The sequence below is a fragment of the Rhinolophus hipposideros genome, assembly GCF_964194185.1.
Source record: "Rhinolophus hipposideros genome assembly, chromosome: 5".
NCBI lineage: Eukaryota > Metazoa > Chordata > Mammalia > Chiroptera > Rhinolophidae > Rhinolophus > Rhinolophus hipposideros.
Window position 1 is genome coordinate 97,907,755 of NC_138051.1, and position 21,853 is coordinate 97,929,607.

General features: G+C 48.5%; 1 protein-coding gene across 2 annotated transcripts; it reads left to right on the forward strand.

The window, feature by feature from the left end:
* The first annotated feature begins 311 nt into the window (after positions 1 to 311).
* On the forward strand, positions 312 to 21,708 carry CCNK (cyclin K). 2 transcript variants are annotated; one of them, XM_081047686.1, is made up of 12 exons: positions 312 to 436; positions 1,189 to 1,336; positions 8,277 to 8,526; positions 8,984 to 9,065; positions 10,348 to 10,479; positions 12,136 to 12,241; positions 12,713 to 12,770; positions 13,503 to 13,672; positions 14,029 to 14,297; positions 15,034 to 15,067; positions 17,775 to 17,846; positions 20,568 to 21,708. In XM_081047686.1, exons 3-12 carry the CDS (start codon positions 8,330 to 8,332, stop codon positions 21,185 to 21,187), a joined length of 1,740 nt encoding a protein of 579 aa, XP_080903812.1. In that variant the 5' UTR covers positions 312 to 436; positions 1,189 to 1,336; positions 8,277 to 8,329; the 3' UTR covers positions 21,188 to 21,708. The 2 variants fall into 2 exon arrangements, with proteins under 2 accessions (XP_080903812.1, XP_080903811.1); XM_081047685.1 differs by lacking the exon at positions 1,189 to 1,336 and having other exon boundaries at positions 366 to 436.
* The last annotated feature ends 145 nt before the right edge of the window (positions 21,709 to 21,853 follow it).

Below are 21,853 nucleotides of genomic sequence, written 5' to 3' on the forward strand. Positions count from 1 at the left end.
TCCTCCCCGGCCATTGGGCCAGAGGGCTCCTGGGCCCGAGCGGCCGGCTCGGCCCCCGCCAGCTCAGGGGCTACAATTGGTGGGGCTACGCCACGCCCGGGCGCTGATTGGAGGGTGGGCACCCCCGGGCCCCACCTCTCGCGTCCAAGTTCCGTTAGCAGGTTCGGTTGCTTCCGAATTTCCTTTGCCCCGGAGGCGGGACCTATGGGAGGGGCCCTCTGTCAGGCTCCTCCTCCTGAGGGGAAGGGCTGAAAGGAGACTGGCTGTTCTTTCCTCCTTTGAGAGCTCTACTTTCTTCTGATTGGTTCACAGGCGACTCCCGTCGCGTGTTTCCGTCGCCGACGCAGCGCGATGACGTAGTTCCCCGACATCCCACGTCCAAGATGGCCGCCGTCAGCAAGGAGAGACGTAGCTAAGGGGCTTGCCTGAAGCGAGGGTGAGTGACCCACCGACCGCTGGTAGCGCCGCCCACCCCCCCCGCCGCGTACCTGGAGGTCCGAGTAGGGCTTGGCCAACTGCCTCCATCCGCTGGCGGAGTCTCTCTTCCTGGATTCCGCCGCCCTCTGCTACCCCCGGTGTAGATCGAAGTTAGCGGGCGATGGCGGGACTGCGGGACGGGCTTCGGGAGAGGGTTTGAGGCGCCAGAGCGGAGGAGGGAGTCCGGCGCGTGCGCTAGGAACAGGTAGCGGCTCTCGGAGGGGCGGCGAGAGCTCGGGGACTTTGTAGCGCGGGGTGGGCCGGGGCGGGGGCCGTCCGCGCGCGCGGTGTCCCGCACAACCGCCGCTGCCCGCGTCTGCCCGGCTGCTGTGCAGCGTCTCGGCCCCCGCCGGGCTTCGACCCGAGACTCGGGGCATCATTGTTCCGCACCTGGCGTGCCCCGGGGTGGCGTGCGAGGAGCCGTGGACGCGGTGGGACCGGCAGTGCGGGGACGGCACTTCCGCGGCTCGGTCCGCCCCCCCGGCCTCTGCTGGGTCGGCGCGCGTTGCCGCGGAAGGAGCTGTTCTGCGCAGAGTTGCGGCGGGAGCGTGGAAGTTGTGGGAAAGCTTCAGCTCTTGCCGGCACAGAGCGTGGTCGGGGACGCCGCCTCGGGTTGCATTGCCGGCTACCTGGAGCTGGCGCCGAATCGTCGGACGTTAGAATCCACGTCGGGGAGCCGGCGACTCGAGGGCAGCCTTTTCTGTTTCTAAGGTGGCGTCGGAGGCTCCTTAGAGACGCGTGGCGCCGTGCCCTGCGGTTGCAGGCACCCATCAAAGCTTGGTGTGCGTGGCATGGCCAGAGCGAAAGCTCCGGGAGGTGCCTTTTGTGTCCCCAGCGCCCAGCGCGGAATGAGGAAGGGGTGAGTCTGGCCGTGGTACTGGTAGGCGTTCTGGTCGGTTGTGTTCTTAGGATGCTTGCTTGTTAAACAATCTTGCCTGCAAATGTAATAATTTTCCACGATTGTGTGGGTTTTTTCCAACGGGACCATCATAGGTGTCTAATTTTAGGGTTTCCTTTTGTCTCATTTTGACTATATTCACTTTTTTCAAACATGGCTTGATTCACGCATAAAGCCTGTTTAATACTTGTTTCATTTTGAAAACATAGTTCGCACCAACAAGGAATAAAGAAACATTCTGTACTTGCTAAGGAGATCCTTAAACTTAAAATGCCATTTGTGAAAATGGAACGTCATAAAGAAAAAAAATTGATCATATTTTTGGCCTGCAACAGGAGCGGCAGTCATGCTACCGTTTGACCCACATAACGGCGTTTCGGTCAAGGATGGACCAAGTGTACCAGTGGTCCCATAAGATTATAGTGGAACTGAAAAATTCCTATCACTAGTGACATCGTAGCTGTCGTAATGTGGTAGCACAAGGCGTTATGGCCTTGTGATGCTGGTGTAAGCCTGTGCTGCCCGTTGTATGAAAGTATAGCAAGTACAGTTATGTACCGTATAGTACATGATACTTGATAATAAGTGACTGTTACTGGTTTATGTGCTTACTAAACTGTACTTTTTATTGCTACTTTAGAGTGTACGCTACTAAAAAAGTTTGCTGTAAAACAGTATGCCTGTTATGCCAGTAGTCGTCTCATATGTCCCGTGTTTACTGCATCTCTTGGTTCCATCGTGTTCTCCATTGCATCCCATATCTTGATTGCATCTTTTCTCTTGTGCTCGATTTCATCGCGTTTTGTACAGTAGCATGCTGTACAGGCGTGTAGCACAGGTACATGGTCTGTACCATGTAGCCTAGGTGTGCAGTAGGCTCGGACTGTACAAGTGCACTCTGTGATGTTCCCACAACGAAATCATCTAACGACACAATTCTCAAAGCATATTCCCATCCTTCAGTAGCGTGGGACTGTAGTTCATTTCTGCAGGTTATGTTGGAAAGCAACGAGTTCGCTGAGTATCTAGAAGGTAGAAAAATGTTTTCTGTTTGTTTTCTCCAAAACTGGGTAAGGACAAACAAATCAAGAAGAATTAAGTTCAAGGTAATTGTGGAGATTGTTAAGAACATTTAATTGGATTAACTCTCATTTATATATTTAGGCTCAGATAAATTATATGCCAGAGAACTTGCAGATAAGATTGTAAAATCATTGTTCATAGCTTTAGAGGAATCCTAAAAGCACAGTGAATGATAGAAGACTGGAGTCTGGTCAATGTTTCAGTTTTTGCAGAGCAATTAGATGGCTCCTGGATGCTAGAACCTGTTATTAATCCATTGTAGAATCTTGTTGGGGGAGCAAAAAGAGCGTTTGTGCGTATTTGGGAAAGGAGAGCTGATTCCCTCAAACCAGCAGAGCTTCAGTTCAAAAAAAGCTGGGTGACACAAACCATGTTTCCTTTTGTTATAAATGTACTAGATTGATAGTGTGTGGGCGCTGAGTTCACTTCGGTTTCCTTAGGGCATTGAACATAATCTCTCTTCCTGTCCTAGCAGACACAGATACATGTACACTGGATAAGGTCTAATTAGATGGGTTTATATCCATTCAGATTGCCAAACCCAAAATGTTGATTAATGACTTGATGTCAGCCTGAATGAAGAGAGGTCTTTAGAGATAGGCTCCAGGGCTCTAGTCTTGCTCTTACTCTGCTTAGCATTTTTTTTTTTTATTACCAACTTTAAATATGTAAGAGGCAGGCTTCTCAAATTAAATACATGCAAAACCTGTAGTGATAGCCAGTATGTTAGATGACACTCAGGATTCAATGAGTTCTTAAAGACTGAAATAGTAGGCCCAAATAACAAGATACAAATTTACCAAGAATGATTAGATTTACAAAAACGCTATTGTCCTTGTTTGACATGAGGAAGACCTACCTTGACAAAAATGATTCTAGGATGTAATGTTCCGTTTATAGAAACAAAGTAGGGTCCAGATTGAGGGAAGGCAGTATCTTAGTCTAATGACAAATTGTGGCTCTGTCATGTCCTAACCGTGTGATTAGGCAAGTTGTTTCTTGTCTCCATAGCTCCGTTTTCTCAGTGATAAATTGTGAGGATAAGAAAACATAGCCTGCAGACATGCTGCGACCAGTGGGCAATCAGTGGACGTGCTGCTGAGAGCTAGTCACCTCCCTTCCCCTACATACTATGCAGATGACATAGAGTATTGTTTTCCATTTGGGTTGCTAGTATTTAGGGGGGGATCTTGAAACACTAAAAAACCATGTTGTAGAAATGGGATGTTTGTTTGCCCTGGAGAAGAGAAGGGAATGTAAAAATTGTCTTTATATATTTGAAAGCCAATTAGTAGACAAGGGAAAGGTATTTTCAAGGAGCAACAGAGAGTTGTTGAAAGGTAGAATTCATTCATTCATTCATTCATTATTCTGGGCCATCTATGTACCAGATCTAGGGGATGAACATAAGAGATAATAGATGAATAGAACAGATAGAAGTCAATATAAAATTAATGCAAGAATTAATGTGAACACCAGTTACTGATACTCAGCAGTGCCATAGGCCTGCTTTGTAAACTATCAAGGTCCCATTAATGAAGTTTAGTGAGTGACCCGATGTACTTAATATTCAGAGGGAATTTATGTGCTGTGTGAAAAAAACTGAGTGGTGACCTTTATCATTTCCAACTTGTAAGCATCCATAATTCTGAATGTTGCAAATGCATTTAATCTCGCGTCATGTAAAATGACATAATCTGAAGCACATTCCTGAAAGATGTTGCTAACCTGTCTTGACAGTCAGCTCTTTGTTTATAGAGATTTGTACTTTGTGGGGCTCATAAGTCTCAGTCATATTCACAATAATTGTGAACTGCTAATGAGAAAATGTATGACTTTTTAGGGCCTTGTGAAAAAATAAAGAATAATAGGGGACGGTTATAGAACTGAGGCAAGAACTTTTTCAGTAGAATGATTTAGAGGACTTTTTCTATTCTATTTATGTACATTTATTTCCACTGTGTTTCACGTATTGTTCATTTTGCCCTCGATTCTAAGGGCATCTACACTAGATTATTGGCGTGGGGTTTCATCAATGACAGCAGAGTAAAGCAGGCTTGAATATATTTGTGTTTTGTCCACTTGTGGACTGAGATTCTTGTCCATCCCTGTCTCATCCCTGCTGGGTTATTCCTACCCTTTTCTCCACTCGGCCCCTTTCCTCTCAGCAGATGTCTTGGCACGCAACTGCCCAAAGAAAGTGGAGATAAAATTAATGATTTACTTCCTCCCCCTTAGAAGATTTTTCAGAAATCTTCCTCAAACTTTTCCTTCCCTTCTGTCATAGAGAGAGCTTCCTTTCTCAGGTTAACATTTTTGCTATGTTTTTTATTACCCCTTGACCAGCTAACGCCTCAGTGGCCCCTCTACTGGCTCTTACCCTTTTGCCTAGATATCCTTCATTCTCCTTTCCACTGAAAAAAATAGACTAACCTATTCATGGCCTGTTCCTTCCTTACACCCCTTGTGGTCTTCCTTCTGCCCCACTGCACGTCTGAAAAGATTCCTCTCCTTACATACGTGTGTGTATCTGCTTTGTTGAGCTAAAATTCACACACTGTACAAGCCTCCCATTTAAAGTGTACAAGTCAGTGGTTTTTATTATATTCAGAGCTGTGCAATCATCACAATCAATTTTCATTGTCTCACATAACCAATCACTAATACTAGTAACCTTTCCCCAGTTCCTTGTCCTTTAATTTTTCTTTAGGTTTGTCACTGTTGACCACCACTTCTGGCTTGAAGTTGCTGTCTCTTGGTTTCTCGTGCATTAAGGGTGCGCATTTCCCCACCTCTGACCGACCATGCCTTCCTTTGCTCTCCGTTGGTGACTCTGCCTGCTTCTGCAGTTCTTCAGAGTCCTGTCCCCGGACCTCTTCCTGTTTTTACTCTCCATCTGTCACCATGACTTTAGTTGTCAATTCTACGTAGGTGAATCCCAAGTGTAATAGATATGTTCTTTCCAGATTTCAGCAGGGCTGTTTATCTGCCTGATGGATATTTCCACACAAGTGTCTTAAAAGTTCTTCAAATCTGGTACTTTTAGAAACACATTCTTCCTTTTCTCCCCTCATCAAAACCAACTTTTTCGTTACCCATTTTTCTTTTTGGTATCATCCTTCTCTGTCAGTCAGGCAAACTTGAAATCATCTCTTGCTGTTGTTGCCTCTCAGCCAGTTAATAATGCTGCTTTCTCTCGCTCCCAGTGTGTGGGGACAGCGTGTCATTAGGCATTACGAGAAGAGCTACTGTAGACTCCTAACGGCTTTCCTTCTGCACGTCTCTAAACAGTCTCTCATCACTCTCTCTCCCCTTTCCATGCTTTATTATTTTTCATGGCACCTACCGTTTTCTGACAAATATTAACATATGTGTTTCTCTTTGTCTCTGCAAATGGATGTTTTTGGTGGGTCAAAGACCTTCCCTTTCTTGTTCCCTGCTGTGTTACCAAGGTCTGGCTCATAGTGAATGCTCAGTAAATATTTCAGTGAGTAAGTACTGTACATGGAGAGCTGTTAGGTTCCTATATCTTAAAGTAGAGGTTCCCAGCTAGTGGACCATGTAAATTACAGCTCTGCTGAGATATTGGTGCCGTCAGCCAGGTGGCCAGTCGCTTTCTGCTCTACAAAAACATATATGAATGCCTATTACTGTTATCTATAATCAAGAACCAGAAACATTTCAAATGTCCGTCCACAGTAGAATGGATAGAAAATTGTTATATGTTCATAGAATAGAATACTGACTGTACCCCAGAGTTTCTCGACTTCAGTACTATTGCCATTTGGGTCAGCTTACCTCTTGGTGTGGGGTTTCTGTGCACTGTGGAATGTTCAGCAACATTCCTGGCCTCTACCCGACGTTGCCAGGTGTTCCCTGGGAAGCACATTCGCCCCTGGTTGATAACCACTGCTACACAGCAATGAGAATGAAGGAATACCGCCTTATGCAACAAGGATTAACCCTAAAAACGTAATATTTGAGCAAAAGAAACCAGTTGGAAAGAGTGATACTATATCATTCCACAATCCTTCAGAAATTAATACTTCAACAGAAGAATAAAGACGTTCTCCTTTGTAATCACAATATCATTATTACCCCTAAGAAAATTAGTAGTAATACCCTTAGTAGCCTCTAATATACAGTTCATAGTAAAATTTCCCTTAATTGTTCGAAATTTCCTTTATAGCTTTTTTAAAAAACCAGGATCCAATGGAGGTTCACACGTTGAATTTAATCATACCTCTTTAATTGTTTTAAATGTAGAACAGTTCCTCCCATCTTTTTTTGCTTGTTTTCATGACATTGACTTTTTTGAAGAAGGTAGGTCAGTTGTCTTGTAGAGTCGCACTTTATGAACGTGACATATGGTTTCTTTGTTGTACTATTTACCTTGTTCTGCTACTCCCGGTACTTACACTAGAAGTTAGGTCTAAAGGCTCGGCTGGACATAGGTTACGCTTTTGGGGGGCAGGAATGCTACATAGGTGGTGACATTTATTTCACATTGCATCACATTGGGAGGCACATAATGGCAGGTTTTCAGCCTGTTAGTGATGCCACGTTGGACCATTTTTGGTAAAGAAATGGTACATTTTTCACAATAATTACTACTAGTGCTAGCAAAGTGGGTTGTTGTTGTTTTTTAATATTAGTATGGACTCGTGGATGGTTTATTCACTCTTTCATAACAATCATAGTCATTTTTCTTTTTAATATTCAAATTCCCTGAATTTGTCCAGTGGGAGTCCACCCTGTTGGCTGCTGTCTCCTGCAAAGCTTCCGTTAGCCTGAGCACGTCCCAGGCAGGCCCCTGCCCCAGACTGGAAGGGAGACCTGAGTCGTTGGAGAGGGTAATAGTGTTGGAAAGTACCATGTGGGTACTAGGTTGTTCCTGATTACAGGGGTGTTGTTTCTTCTAGGTACTCGAGATGGACAGAGCCGGGAAGGGTGGAGATATAAGGATGTAAACCATCATTTGTTTTGATAGTTTCAATTAAAATTTAACACTACAGGTTTTTTCTTAATTTTTTTATGTATATGTATTTGTTTACTTTGCACTGAAAGCCTTGATTCCTGACAACATTGACATTTATATATTTGCTTTGTCCTGCAATTACAGGAAAGTGATTTGACAATTGCAGTATTCATGCTGCTATTAATAATGCGTTGCTGAAGAAGTTCAAGATTTCTGTGCAGTTCTTTTTGTTGTAGACTGCCTCTCACTCAGGATGAAACAAGAGCAGAAACTACTTGTAAAGGTTGCCTGTGTGATCAGGTTCTCTGATGGACACGGGGTTTACTTTGAGTTTTAGGATTTGCTTTTCTTTTGTTTTTTAGTTGAGTTCATGAATATGTTAAGTATCTACATGATTCCAAAGTCAGTTACAAAAAGACTCGGAAGCCGGCTTACAAGAGCTCCTAGCAATGGCCGTAGCGGGAACAGCTTGGGTGATAGTGTTGGACTATGACTCAGAGAATAAATAAATACTGATGAGTCCACACTAATGGAAATAAAGGATTGATTGAGTAAATAAATAAATGGAGGTGAAGGACACATTTTTCTTACAAAAGAATTCCAAAATCCCTAGATGTTCGAGTCCCTTATCTAAAACGGTGTAGAACAGTGCGTTCAGATGTGTAAACTTGGCTTTAAAGGTAAACCTGGGCTTGTAACTGCCAATCAGAAGTATTATTTCTGTGGGAAATTTTGATCCAAATTCAGGTACAATCTGTAATTACGGATATAATTTATAATGACTGGGATTGCTTCCTCTGGGGTGTCCCTTTTCAACTTTGCTTCTTCCTCTTTTCTTAGGATTCTTAACATTTTCAGAGGATCTTTTGGAAAGAACAAGTCTACTTCAATAAATGAAGGAGAATAAAGAAAACTCAAGCCCTTCAGTAACCTCAGCAAACCTGGACCACACAAAACCATGTTGGTACTGGGATAAGAAAGACTTGGCCCATACACCCTCGCAATTGGAAGGACTCGATCCAGCCACGGAGGCCCGGTACCGCCGAGAGGGGGCTCGGTTCATCTTTGACGTGGGCACGCGTTTGGGGCTGTATCCTTCTCGCTTTGGAATCTGTAGAGATAGCTGCGCCACCACCGAGAGTGAGATGAGGTGCTCTTGACAAAATGTGTAGTGATGTCTCTGTCCTGAAACAACTCTTGAATATCTTTGCTATTTAAATGTTATGATTTGCTTGGCTCTTCAGGGGGTTTCTACTCCATGGTTATCATTTAACTCTGTAGACTTAGCCATTGAACAAGTGGCCACAGTTGACGTTCCTCACGGGGGCGGAAGCCCTGCCTGCCTCGTTGGTATGGAACCTGCACCGTGCTAAGTCTTGTACCCGAGTTCCAAGCCCCTGAGATGCCGTCTGCCTGCTCTGTCACTGAGTGTTGACTTCACCACTGAGTTTGTTGCTGTTGCTTGTTTGTCTTCATTGTTTTGGCACATGTAGCTAAGAATATAACCTGTAAAAATTCTTGGCTGAAGTCCTTAACCAGACCAACAGCCACTATGATACCCTGGCAACTGGAATAATTTATTTCCATCGCTTCTATATGTTTCATTCCTTCAAGCAATTCCCAAGATATGTAAGTATTCGAGTTTTATTGTAATTCTCTATTGCATTATTATTTCCACAGTGTAGTGGACTGATCGTAGTCTTTTTATCATAGTTCCAGAAAATGTTTATTTTTACATAGTACATACTATATATAAACAAAATGAAGTTTGAACTTTTCAGTTCACTGTATTCAAATCTTATTTAGGGAAATCTGGACCACAGTCCTGTTGCGCTTCGTGTGAAAGTTTCCTTCCTTATCACCTTCCCCAAGATAAACAGCTTTCAGTCCAGAGTAGATGACATGACATACCCACAACCCATGGGAGAGAGGGGGCCATCAGAGGTAGACACGGAAGGTTGTAGCATTCCAGGGGAAGATTAGTTACCTTGTGAGGGGCGCGGGCAGTCCGCAGGGAGGAGGTGCTAGCGGTAAGTGAAGCCTCGACTGCGTGGGGCGTAGCCGGCTAGATGGGGCCGAGCAGCAGTCCAACCGAATGTAGCGTGACAGACGTGGAGGAAGCACGTGTGCAGCGACAGCCGAGCCAGGAGGTTGGCTGGGCAGGAAGGGGATGGTGGGACCCTGGGCGGAAGGTGAGACTGGATCAGACGAGGGGAGCCTTGAATGCCAGGCTCGGGCGTGTGACTTCAATGGGTAAACTGAGGTGACTGACGAGTTCCTAAAGAAGGTGATACAATTAGACATAACAGGAAGTTAGTCTACTGGCATTTTTCCTTTTGCAAGTTCTGGGTGAAGGAGACCGTGTCAGAATCAGCGTTATACCTCTGGCACCGTGTCTGCCATCTAATGTGACCAGGATTCTGGAGGCAGGGACATGCAGGAGACATTGGCGTGGGCAGAGGACGCTGACGACAGAGCCTGAGAAGGCCTCGGTGATGTGGGAACTGGACTACGGGGGAGCCAGGCAGTGAGGGGAAGGAAAGCAAGCCTGGGCTCTGGTGGGGAGATGGGTCCACAAGGCGTGCGTTTAGCTCTGCCCTGTGTCTGTGGCAAAGCTAACTGTGAAAAGAAAGTTTGTTTCTATGCCTTTCTTCCTTGTTGGCATCTACTTTGTTTACATGACATGTCTTCAGAAAATTAAATTTTAAATAATTTATGAAGCCCAATTGGCGCGGGGGGTGGTATGTGTGTGAAATTTCCTTCAAACTTGTAGTTTCAGAGTATTTGTGAGTGAGAAAGAGGAAGGCAGAAGAGAGGGGGGGACCAGTGTGCTGAGAAGGTCGGAGTCCTTGCTTCTGTTCCTGTGTGAGGTCTGACACTGGTGTCTCAGGGACTTTGGTCTACATTTTAGGTCACAGGAGCTTGTTGTCTCTTTCTGGCTGGGAAAGTAGAAGAAACACCGAAAAAATGTAAAGATATCATCAAAACAGCTCGTAGTTTATTAAATGATGTACAGTTTGGCCAGTTTGGAGATGACCCGAAGGTAAGAATCATAACTTCCTACCTTTGAATCTCGGTTCCTCATGGTCACATTAAGATGGAGGTGCTTGTGTTAACAAAACCGACGTGGCGTTTATGCTCATGGATGTTATAGTTGAGCGATGGGATAGATCTTAATCAAGTCTTCATGTAAGTATCTGATTATGAGCTGTAGTTTAAAGGTGCAGTGAGAGCATTCAAGCTGGGAACCCAGACAAGTCCCCGCCACGGGTCATCTGGGGCTGTCTGGGGCTGAGGGGAAGTGCCCTGAGGGGTGAGGTTAGACACAGACCTCTAATTACCCCATTAATGGAGTATTTGAAACACAAAGAGAGGCCAGGCCTTGGCTATTTTATAATACTCTGAGCTACAGCCTGGACTGGATTGGCACACTTAGTAAAAGAGTGTTTCTAAATTTAGAAAATGTGTTGAAGCTTCTGAGAAACAGGTGGTGACAAAAATGGAGGGGGGGAGAAAACTGTCGGCAGGATTTTTTTCATATTGTGTGAAAGTTACTAAGATTTTAAAAAGCTTTCCTGAGAGAATAGAATGGTTGGGAAACCAGGGTGGAAGAACTTTAGTTCTGCCATGCCATTTGCATAATAAAATCATGAGGGACTCATCTCTATTCTGTGAAGTAGCACCGTACTTCAAAGTGGCAGCCAGTTGCCTCCCTGTCTTCTCTCCCCAGAGTTAATGGATTTATGCAGCTGATAATGATGAGACTTTCAATCCTCTACCAAGCCCTTTCTTCTCTGATGCAAATAAGCGATTCTCTAATTGGTCTTCCTGCACAGGGTGTCTTGATTGTATTTTACAAATTTTTGGAAAGATTCAATGTGATTAAATATGTCCTTTTCCCTGAATTGTTCTGTAGATTCAGTGAGTTCCCAATCAGAACACCAGTAGCTTTCTTTTTTTTTTCTAGATCGATACTAAGTAAAATGATATTAAAATTCGGAGGGAAATGCACAAAAACAAGAAACTTTTTGAAAAAGGAGTAGATCCTTCCAAATGTTGAATCCCTTTGATCCTGATACAGAAGCAGACAGCAAATCAATGGACAGAAAAGATCGTGTGCGCACAGATAGTTTAGGATGTGGTTTCATAAAAAGAAAATGATGTATTCAGTAAATAACAGTGGGACAGCTTATTTTAGATAAATGAAAGGTTTCACCATGACAGTGACGTGACCTCGTTTACACGCACACACTCATAAGTGTTTTCAGCTGGTACAACTAACGCACAGTCTGGGTTTGCACGAAACCACCACCATCATCAAAGTGTTCAGCGTAAGTTCCTGAAGGAGTGCAGCTTTCTGATGGACGTCTGGAAAGAAACTACAATTCAGTTAGATTATCTATAAAGTAAGGGTCTGTTTTGTAAAAGGGGACTCGTGGATTGAATGCAATAACATTTCTAAGAATGTTTATTTCCAGTGTTTTTAAAAACTTAGTTCTGGTTGTTTCGTCTTCTAACTTCCAGTGCTTTTCAGAATTTATCATTGTCTCTGAGCGTGTTAACGCCTGAGTGGGAGTGAGGAGAGAGGAATGAAAAATGATTGTTAAAACAGAACTTGAAGCGAACACATAGGGAAGCTCATGTCTTAATGTTTCTGATCTGTGGTAAATCCCTGTGCTGACATTTGTTCTACCTTTAGGAAGAAGTGATGGTTCTGGAGAGAATCTTACTGCAGACTATAAAGTTTGATTTGCAGGTGGAACATCCGTACCAATTCCTACTCAAATATGCAAAACAACTCAAGGGTGAGAAGAAAGTTATTCAAAGAACTTCTTCATTCTGAAATCAAGTTGTTACAATGGTGGGATGATGCTGAGATGGTGCCTCTTAGAAGAGGAAAGCAGGAAGCTCAGTGTGTGAGGGACCCAGGCCGTAGCTGCCCAGACGGCTGAGGACCGGGGCTGTTGCTACTGTTCCCTTTTCTGTATAAACGGATTCTGTCATCCAGTTGCCAGGTGATAACGAGGCAGGAAAATGAGTCCAAATGTTTTAAATAGCCTAATAAAATCAGCCTTGGAGTCAGGTTTCCCATAAATGGAGGTTCAGCGTAGGAAGGGCGTGTGGAAAGCACGGAGGTGGGGCTTGGGCCTGCTCAGAGTCCTTGCTGTGTGTGGGGATGATGCTGAGGGCACACTGGGCTTTGAATAAGGACTTGTGGATTCTTGCGCTGCTTTTCTTCTGTTACTTCTAATTTTCCTTTTTCTCCCCATTTCTAGGTGATAAAAACAAAATTCAAAAGTTGGTTCAAATGGCATGGACATTTGTAAATGACAGGTACGTGTGTTCAAATGATGATATATTTAGTGTTTTTAAATTGGCAGGGACTTCATATGTCATTTTATCCAGACTCTTTATTTTGTATTGAGGAAACTGACTTGCCCCAGCTTGAAGAACCAGTTAATGGCAAGGCTGGAGCTGCAGGCCAGGTCGTCTGCTCCCAGCAGAGGGAATGCCCTGCCACGTCACAGTGGTGTGAGATGCCGAAATCTCATCACCAGTTTGAAATCTAAGTCCGAAACAACACACTGGACCGTTTTGATGCCTAAATACTTAGAACCCATTTGGTTCTGCAGAAATACTCCCTTGTAGTGGTGTTCCTTGTAGAGCCTGGGTGTTCTGGAGCCCAGGGAGCTAACGAGGTACCACACAGGAAACAGAGCCTGTGAGTGGAGTTGCCATCTTTTGAAGGAACACTTCAGTGGCTGGGATTCAACAGTTTGAAGAACATAAACCATTTTCACTTGTATTTTATGACCTGGCAATTTTTGAATTCACTGAAATTCTTCTGATTCTTTAGACGGGCAAGTTAGTAACTGTGGTTAAAGTAACTTATTTTGATACCTTTAGGAGACTAGAGCCATGCTTCTTTTATTTATAATACTTTATTCGATCGTATTTTGAGTAAGCAAATCGACATTTAGATGTGGCACCTAATTCCCATTGGGTTAGTTAATCGTAAATGTCTGCTCATCCAAGTTCAATCCTCTCTTTTTCTCATTGAACTAGTCTGTGCACGACCTTGTCACTGCAGTGGGAGCCAGAGATCATAGCAGTGGCTGTGATGTATCTCGCAGGACGTTTGTGCAAATTTGAAATACAAGAATGGACCTCGAAACCCATGTACCGGAGGTGGTGGGAGCAGTTTGTGCAGGACGTCCCTGTGGACGTCCTGGAAGGTATTGGGCTGCCGGGCGCTCCTGGCGGGCGCTCCATGTTCAGCTGGTGCTGCCTGTGAACCCTGAGTCCTGAAAATGGACCCCCCCAGAGAAGCCTGTGTAAAGTGTTCTCAGAGGCGTCTTTACTTCAGTTCTCCAATACAATGTTCACGCTGTCTGAGCGCTTCGTTCTGGTGCCGTGTGCCCACCGCACTGTGCGTGGCAGACACGGCGTGGTGACACGTGGGATTCCCATACACCGGTCCTCGGAGGGGAATCATTGCTCAGAGGGAAGCGGGCTGGGTTTTTCCCCGAGGTACAGCTTTCCTTAAAATGTCAATAATTTGTGGTGAATGTAATGGTTGCCTGTCCCTTAGACATCTGCCACCAAATCCTGGATCTGTACTCGCAAGGAAAGCAGCAGATGCCGCATCACACGCCCCATCAGCTGCAGCAGCCCCCGCCGCTCCACCCCCCCCCACCGGTGCCGCAAGTGCCACAGTCACAGCTGCCTCAAGGCCCCGAGCCGCCCCAGCCCCAGCAGAAGGACGCCCAGCCGCCAGCCCCGCCACCGCCGCAGCCGGCCCCGCCACCCAAGAAGCCGTCCCCGCAGCCTAGTCCTCCCCGCCAGGTGAAGCGAGCCGCGGTGAGTGGCCACATTGGCACAGGGCGTGGTCGGCTTTCTGGGTGGCAGCACACGACCCGAGCATGTGCCCATCTATAAGGGATCCCACAAACACCAAAAGTAGGGTGACCTCGCCGTCTGACGGCGTGTCCCTGGGGAGTCTGAAAACCAACGTGGTCCAAGGAGCGGTGCCTCGGAGCCAGGACGGCTCTGTCCCCTCCTCCCGCCACTGCCGCCTGAGTCATCTCCAGCAGGGCCTGAAACCTGCCCGGGGGTTGTTTCCACGCTGTACCCTGCTGGAATGGGTGTCTCCAACTCCCTCTGCTCTATAGCGTTCGGTTCTCTAAGTGACACAGTATCTGTAAGACTTTCTCCCCACAGTAGCGACGTGGCCTGTGGGGGAAGCCATTTGATGTTACGCAGCCCCCAGAGGAAGCCATGCAGGATCAACCTGCATCCCCAACACCGCTCCTCCACCTGAGGGCAGAGCGTCAGAGGGCCGGTAACTGAGTGTTGCTTAGAGCTCACTCCTGAGAAAAGTGGGTATTTCTGTGTGATTTGGAAAAGGGCAAGGAAAGAAGCAGAAATGGAGGTGCCAGGCTTGCCCTGTACAGTCCGATCAGCATGAGATTTTGGGAGGCCGCAGTCTGGCGCTGTGCTTGTCAGCACCTGGGTCAGCAGTCTTTCCTCCCTATTCCGAGGGTCGTGGTTAACTGGTTGGCGGTTAACGGTCCTGTGTTTTGTGTTTTTTTAACAGGTCGTTTCTCCCAAAGAAGAAAACAAAGCAGCAGGTAATTTCCTTTTCTAATGTTTTCTTTTTTTATATATCTTATTTTTATGTGTCTGCTTATCAAAACTAAATTCTTAGTCAACATTGTTTCCTTTCAGATTTAGATGGGCCTTAAAATTTAATCTTAGAGCCCATCAAAAACTTGACCCGGTGCTCGCTTCGGCAGCACATATACTAAAAACTTGACCCTGCCTGCCAGAAAAAGTGCATCGTCTTCATTTATCCCCTGACTCTACACTTTCAGAGTACATTCTGATTAAAGGCATCAGAAAACATTAGTGGCAATTAACAGTGTACTCAGTAACATACATAACAATGGAATTATGAATGCAGAACTGTTGCAGCAGTATTTGTTTCTAAAGATTAAACACACCACAGTAAAGAGAGTAAAGGGCCCTGGGCATCCCCAAACCAAACACTGAGCACCAGAGTAGTACAGAGAAGGGATAGGAGCGATGCCCGGAGAGCCCCCGCACGCCTGGACCTGCTGCTAATAATGTGAGCTAGGCCTCTTCCAGACTCTGGTGTATTAGGTGGGTGCAAAAGTAATTGCAGTTTAAAAGGTTAAAAATAATTGCAAAAACCGCAATTACTTTCGCACCAACCTAATACATGTAGTAGAGCCCGACGTTGGTTAATTTGTTTCTATGTTGGAGACAAACAGTGAGCAAAATCGGAAAGAGTATGGGAGACAAAATTAGAAGTGCGCCCTGTTGTACTGAACTCTGAAGGCACAGACTGGGTTTACTCCTTTCTGTTTCTCTGTTGCTTAGTTCCAGGCTAGGAACCCAGTGAATTATTTATTGAACTGTTATTGAGATCTTCAAGTTACAGTAAAGCTACGTTTTTCCCAGGATTTAGGGGGGAATGATAAGTTCAGTGCAGGTAAATTGCACTGAGCAAACAGTAACTGAGACATACAGTGGGCTGCGCTCCTCCCCACGTGGAGATGCTGTCACTGAGCTGACATGCAGCGTCTATAAGCAAAGTGGAAACAGCCAGTGGTGACCGTGGAGGCCTGGAGCTGAGGGGGTGGAACCTTTAGTGGAGGAAGGCAGATGAGTAAAGGAATTGGGAGGAAAGGGAGAGAGGAGTCTTCCTGGAATGTGAGGGGTTGGAAGGGAGTCGCTTTCAAGAGGCCTCAAGTGTGGTTGGAAGCAGACAGTAGCATCTGTGGGAAGAAGAGGGATTTGCGTGGGAGTGAGAGCCACGGGAGGTTTGTGAGCAGGAGCAGGGCCAAGTCCGAGTTCATTTCACAAAGAATTTTCTGGCAGCGGTAAAAGCACCAATGGTTGGGAAGGGGGAAGAGCTTGCCGGCATCTGAGTGAGACCTGGTGAGGGCAGAGTCAGAGTGCAGGCCGGGCTGGAAGGGAGGGTCAGACCCAGCCTGGACGTGGGATCTCAACGGTGTGGTGCAGGGTGTGCCACTGGCTCCAGGGGGCCGCTGAGATGGCCGTGTGCCCTCCGTGCAGGACCCCCACCAGATCCTGAGAGGTAGTAAGAAGAAGGAATGTAAACACTCTTACTAGTCAAACTCCACATAGATTCCACATTGAAATGATCAAATTGCATGTATATAAGGTTAAATATTAAAATTAATTTGACCTCTTTGTAACATGGCTCCTAGAGAATTTAAAATGGCCTGTTGGACAGCACTGATCTAGGTCCCTTCTCCTTGGCTGGCTGTGGGAGGGGCTTGGAGGGAGACGCCTGAGGTCAGAGTGACCCCACGCACTAGAGATGGAGGGAAAAGGGCTGTGAGGTGCTGGCCACTGGGTCTAGGGGTGGGGCTCGAAGCCAGGTGCCCGGGCTTGGGGGCAAGAGAGAAGCGAGAGACGTCGGTTTACAGCTCATCCACGTAGAGAGACGGGATTTGGTCTCCGAGGAAGATGATCAAGAGAAAGACATCCCCAGACCTTGAATCCAGCCTGTTTGAGGCAGAGGAAACCACAAAACCAAGTGGTCAGCTCCGCCAGAGCAGAATCAGGCCAGTGTACCAGCCAGGATAAAGTGGGTTCCGGGAAGAAAGGGCCAAACAGACAGACAGACAGACAAAAAGATCAAGTGAGCACACTCTCCGCCTTTGTGAACAGAAGACACTGGACCTGGGGAAGCCTGTGTGGGCGACTTGGCGTTGTCACTGTGGATGCCTGTCACATGTAGCCTGGGCCCTCCGCCCGTTGTGGGCCTGGCTGCTGTGCTTTCAGGGCGGCTCGCACCATGTCTGTCCTGGTGCAGTAACGTGCCGCTCTGACGTGCTGCCACCTGGGAGTAACTTTGTGAGAGAAAATCAACTGCAAATATGCCTGAGTAAGAAGAAAAAGGCGGTTTCTCCTGTGAGTGCTCTGGGCTTTCTTGTTCTGTGTGTCTCCAATAGGTCACGCTGGGTCCCCGAGGTACTCTCCACTGCTCTCAGGCCATGGAAGGGCTTGTGTTAACAGTTGGCCAGGAAGCGGGGTAGCTGTGGGAAAGAGGCTGACTGTAAGAAGCTGGATGGTTAGCTTTCTTCTGGGGTGCGGGGGTGTGTGTTGACTTAATTTGCTTTGTTCTTGTAAAAGAATTAGTACATGATTATTCAGCTGAGGGCTTCCTCAGGTTCCCTTAAAGCCCAGGTCATATCCATTCTTTTTCCCCAAAGAGATTCCTGAACAGTATTGTTTTTTTCTCTATAACATGTTTGTTTACATGAATTTACATTTTCTTTGTAGAACCACCACCACCTAAAATCTCCAAAATTGAGACCACTCACCCTCCATTGCCTCCGGCCCACCCACCGCCAGGTAAGTGTCTGCGGGAAGCTTCCGGGAAAGCCAGCTTTTGTTCCTGCCTTTTGAAAGGCAGACTTGGGAGGCCCTGGGGAGAGCTTACGGAAGGGGGACTTCTGCAGCCGAAATTTTCAAAGACAGTAGTGACTAAGGATCTTTCAAAACCTTTGTCACAAACCCGATACTTTGAGGGTGTTGTAAATTCGAGTCTATCTGAATGTTCTGTGACTCGCACATCCAGAAATGCTGAGCTACCCAGGAAAAACGAATTTGAATCAGTTTTAGGAAAACGTGCCCTGCCGGTGTGTGAGCGCCGAGCCACAGCCTGGCGGGACTGCTGTAGGTCTTAGAGCCCCGGCGCTGTCGCTCTCGCACCTCCTTCCTGTTGGCAGGCCTTCTCAGTACGTGTTCAAGGATAAGCACTCACTCACCAAGCCACGTGGAGAATAAATTTAAGAGTGGAAAGTTCTCCGCAGGCGTACAGTGAACTGGGGAGCCCCCCGGGTCGGCATCAGTAAGAGCAGAGGACAGAGTTGTAAAGAATTCTTTACCTGTGGCAGCATTTTGGAAGAGGAAGTGTTGAGCAGAGAAGGCAGGAAGTTGTGTGTGTGCTTTCTGAAGGGTGGTAGATGTTCCAGAGAATTCTGTGACCTCAGCGGCCGCAACCCCTTCAGTTGGCCCGCAGGCCACCTTAGGCTCCTGGAACCGCACGCCTGCAGCAGACATGCTGCTGCTCAGGCTTCTCTGCTTGTGCTTAGTCGCGCCGGTTGGCGAGCTCTGACAGCACAGGTATCGTTGCCCACGTGGGGACAAATCCCACAATCCCCAGTGCAGTGTGAAGCTCGCCAGAAAAGCCTCCTGCCGTTGGTCACTCAGTGTTTATGGAGCATGTCCTGGCAAGTGGGTCCCCAGCTCCGGTGGGGCAGGTGGGGAGGCTGTGCTGGCCGGGGGAACCCCAGGCAGTGAAGAACTGGGGTGCTGCAGGGCAGGCGCTCAGCACAGGGCTGGTGGGCCTGGAAGCCAGGAGCCAGCCAGGCTGTCAGAAGGGCCACTGGGGGAGCACGCGGAGCCTGTGAAGGTGGAGGAAGGGAGGGGGCAGTGATACAGCGCAGGAGCTCGCTGCAGCCACCCAGAACTATTTTGTGGGGGGGGGGGCGGGGGGCAGGCAGAATGAAGGGTCAGAAGGAGAAGCAGGAGTCTGTGATTTGGGGAGGGGAGAGGGGCAGAAACCACAGTTCCCAAGAGGCACTCGGCCGGAGCTGACAGGAAGTCACAGGGACGTTTCAGAGGGCAGCTTGTGACAGTCGGGTGTCAGCAGTGTGAAGAGAAGCAGCACAGGTGCTGGGAAAGCACTTTTGTCCCAAGTTGAGTGACAGAGTACAGGGCACATGCACTGCTGACTGGAGGCGGCGGCAGTTACGTGCTACCAGAGGTGGTTTCTTAACTATGGAAGCACGTCTGTGGGCTCATGCGGCCATGGGGTGCCACGTGCAGGAATCCTGGGTGGTTGCGTTTTCTGCACAGGCCTTCAGTTCATACTTTGTGTGCCCTACTCCGCTTCCAGAAGACGGCCCCTGGCGCCCCCGAAGCCCAGCGTGGTCTCCACAGAGACGGGTCACCTTCTAACTGGGTGGTAGGCTGCTGGTAGCCGGGCAGGCCCCAGGGACATGGTTGCTGCTGAAAGATGTCCTCACCGACCTAAAATCCGCCTTGCACTCACTTTGGCGCCAGCAGTGAGGGAACAGCAGACACTGCGGTGCCCTGTGGGTGGGAAAGCGGTGGGCTGTGGCTGTGTGCGGTGCCCTGGCCTCCCACTGCCCAGGGCAAGCCTGGCACGTTATGGCTCCGTGTCTGCACAGTGACAGGGAGCATGGGAGAGAAAGTGCGGGGGCTGGAAACCCTCGTCACGGCCCTTTTCCTCGTTCGTGTTCTCTGGGACCGGAAGTCTTGCTCCTGTCACTTGTTTTTGACCCTGGGCCGCCTTGGGTAAAGACGCAGGTCTCAGTGTTTGGCTACCCCGGTGAGGGGGTCCGGTGTCATTTTTCAGGTCTCTGCCCGTGAATGAGGAGTGAGTCTCAGGGTGGGGTGAGGCTCTGGAGGAAGGGAGAGTGCCGGGAGCTGTGGCCGGGCTACCCTGAGGGAAGAGGGACGGCGACAGGAGTGTCTCCAGGATGCGTGACCCCACACAGGCCCGCGCTCATGCTCGCGCTCGTCCTCTGCAGACGCTGCTTTCTGAGAGGACAGGGCGGCTTGGCCTCACTTCTCTTTGGTAGAATAGAACCGGAATTGCCACCTCTATGGCCACATTGCAAGTGTCAGTGACTTGTCCATTATTTTTTACTTGCTGCCTCGTTCATTTGACCAAGTCTTAGGCGTCTGCTAAAGCCAGTGCTGCAGGAGAAATGCAGTGTGGCCCTGGCCCTGCGCCCAGTCTCCGGAGGGGCCCTCGCGTGTCTGTGCCGGGGAGGAGGGCTCCATGGGCCGCCGGGACTGGGGTGCTTAGGAGTGAGCATGGCTGGAGGTGGGGTGCAGGCCTGTGTGACTGGTAGGGAGTGAGCTGATGGTGTCAGGATGTGGGCCCTGGCCTTGCTCTGGCCTCAGACATGATAGCTGCTGCAGTTCCTCTGTATGTCCCTCGGGGAGCAGCAACGTGGCAGGTGGCCGTGAGGGCCGCTATGGAGCCACGGACCCGCCCTGCACCGCAGCCCTGGACACCTACCCGTCTCTCTCCCGCAGACCGGAAGCCTCCCCTCTCAGCAGCCTTGGGCGAGGCCGAGCCACCGGGCCCTGTGGATGCCAGTGACCTCCCCAAAGTCCAGATTCCTCCTCCAGCCCACCCCGCCCCCGTGCACCAGCCCCCGCCGCTGCCACACCGGCCGCCGCCGCCGCCGCCCTCCAGCTACATAACCGGGATGTCCACCACCAGCTCCTACATGTCTGGAGAGGGCTACCAGAGCCTGCAGTCCATGATGAAGACGGAGGGCCCCTCGTACGGCGCCCTGCCCCCCGCCTATGGGCCACCAGCTCACCTGCCCTACCACCCCCACGTCTACCCCCCCAACCCGCCCCCACCGCCAGTGCCGCCTCCTCCAGCCTCCTTCCCCCCACCCGCCATCCCGCCCCCCACTCCTGGCTACCCTCCACCTCCCCCCACCTACAACCCCAACTTCCCACCCCCACGCCTGCCCCCTACCCACGCCGTCCCACCTCACCCTCCTCCAGGCCTGGGCCTGCCACCAGCTAGCTACCCACCTCCATCCGTGCCCCCTGGAGGACAGCCGCCTGTGCCCCCACCCATCCCCCCACCCGGCATGCCTCCAGTGGGGGGGCTGGGACGGGCAGCCTGGATGAGATAACCTGACGCCTTTTTTTCCTTTGGTTTTGTAACAAGTTTTTCTAATCTTGAAGAGTAGCTGAAGTGGGTGAGCAGCAGGGTACCTTGTATAACGCTAGACAGTTGCAGTATGGGAGGAAGCGGGCCGGCTGGCCCAGATGACATCGGGGTGGTTAGTCCTCCACATCTGGAGAATGGGGCCAGTGGCTTTCAGTGTAGCCTGGGCAGCACCGATTGCCACCCACGGTGCTTGGTGGCAGCTGATGTCGGCTGAGCCCTGCACTGGGTGACTATACTAGTGAAAGTGTTAACCAGCCATATTGGCTCAATGAATAGCTTCAGTAAGGAGGGGATTTCCTTCTAGAGATCAGTGCCTATTTTTCCTGGATGCTCCGTTTTAAATAGTCCAATTCCATCTGAAGTCAAGCTGTTGTCATCGCTTTCATTCTGTGATCTGTCCCGTGATACCCAGTAGGTCAGAAGAACCACTTTTTTGATTTAGAGATATTTACATCCTTTGTATTAAAGTTATTTTGAAGGGGTTGCCTGGTTGGATGGCTTTTTTCTTTTTCTCCCCGGGATGAAGGGGGAAGTGTACTTGGAAAGCCATGTATGTTTACATGATCCGCAGGTTCCTGTACAGAGGTACAGTTTTTCAGTGTGAATGTAACTCCACACTGTGAATTCC

Excerpts from the sequence above, each read along its gene's own strand:
- CCNK (XM_081047686.1), top strand. The coding sequence starts at position 8,330 with ATGAAGGAGAATAAAGAAAACTCAAGCCCTTCAGTAACCTCAGCAAAC. Across the intron at positions 15,068-17,774 it reads AGAAGAAAACAAAGCAGCAG|AACCACCACCACCTAAAATC; the intron begins GTAATTTCCTTT and ends TTTTCTTTGTAG. Across the intron at positions 17,847-20,567 it reads TCCGGCCCACCCACCGCCAG|ACCGGAAGCCTCCCCTCTCA; the intron begins GTAAGTGTCTGC and ends TCTCTCCCGCAG.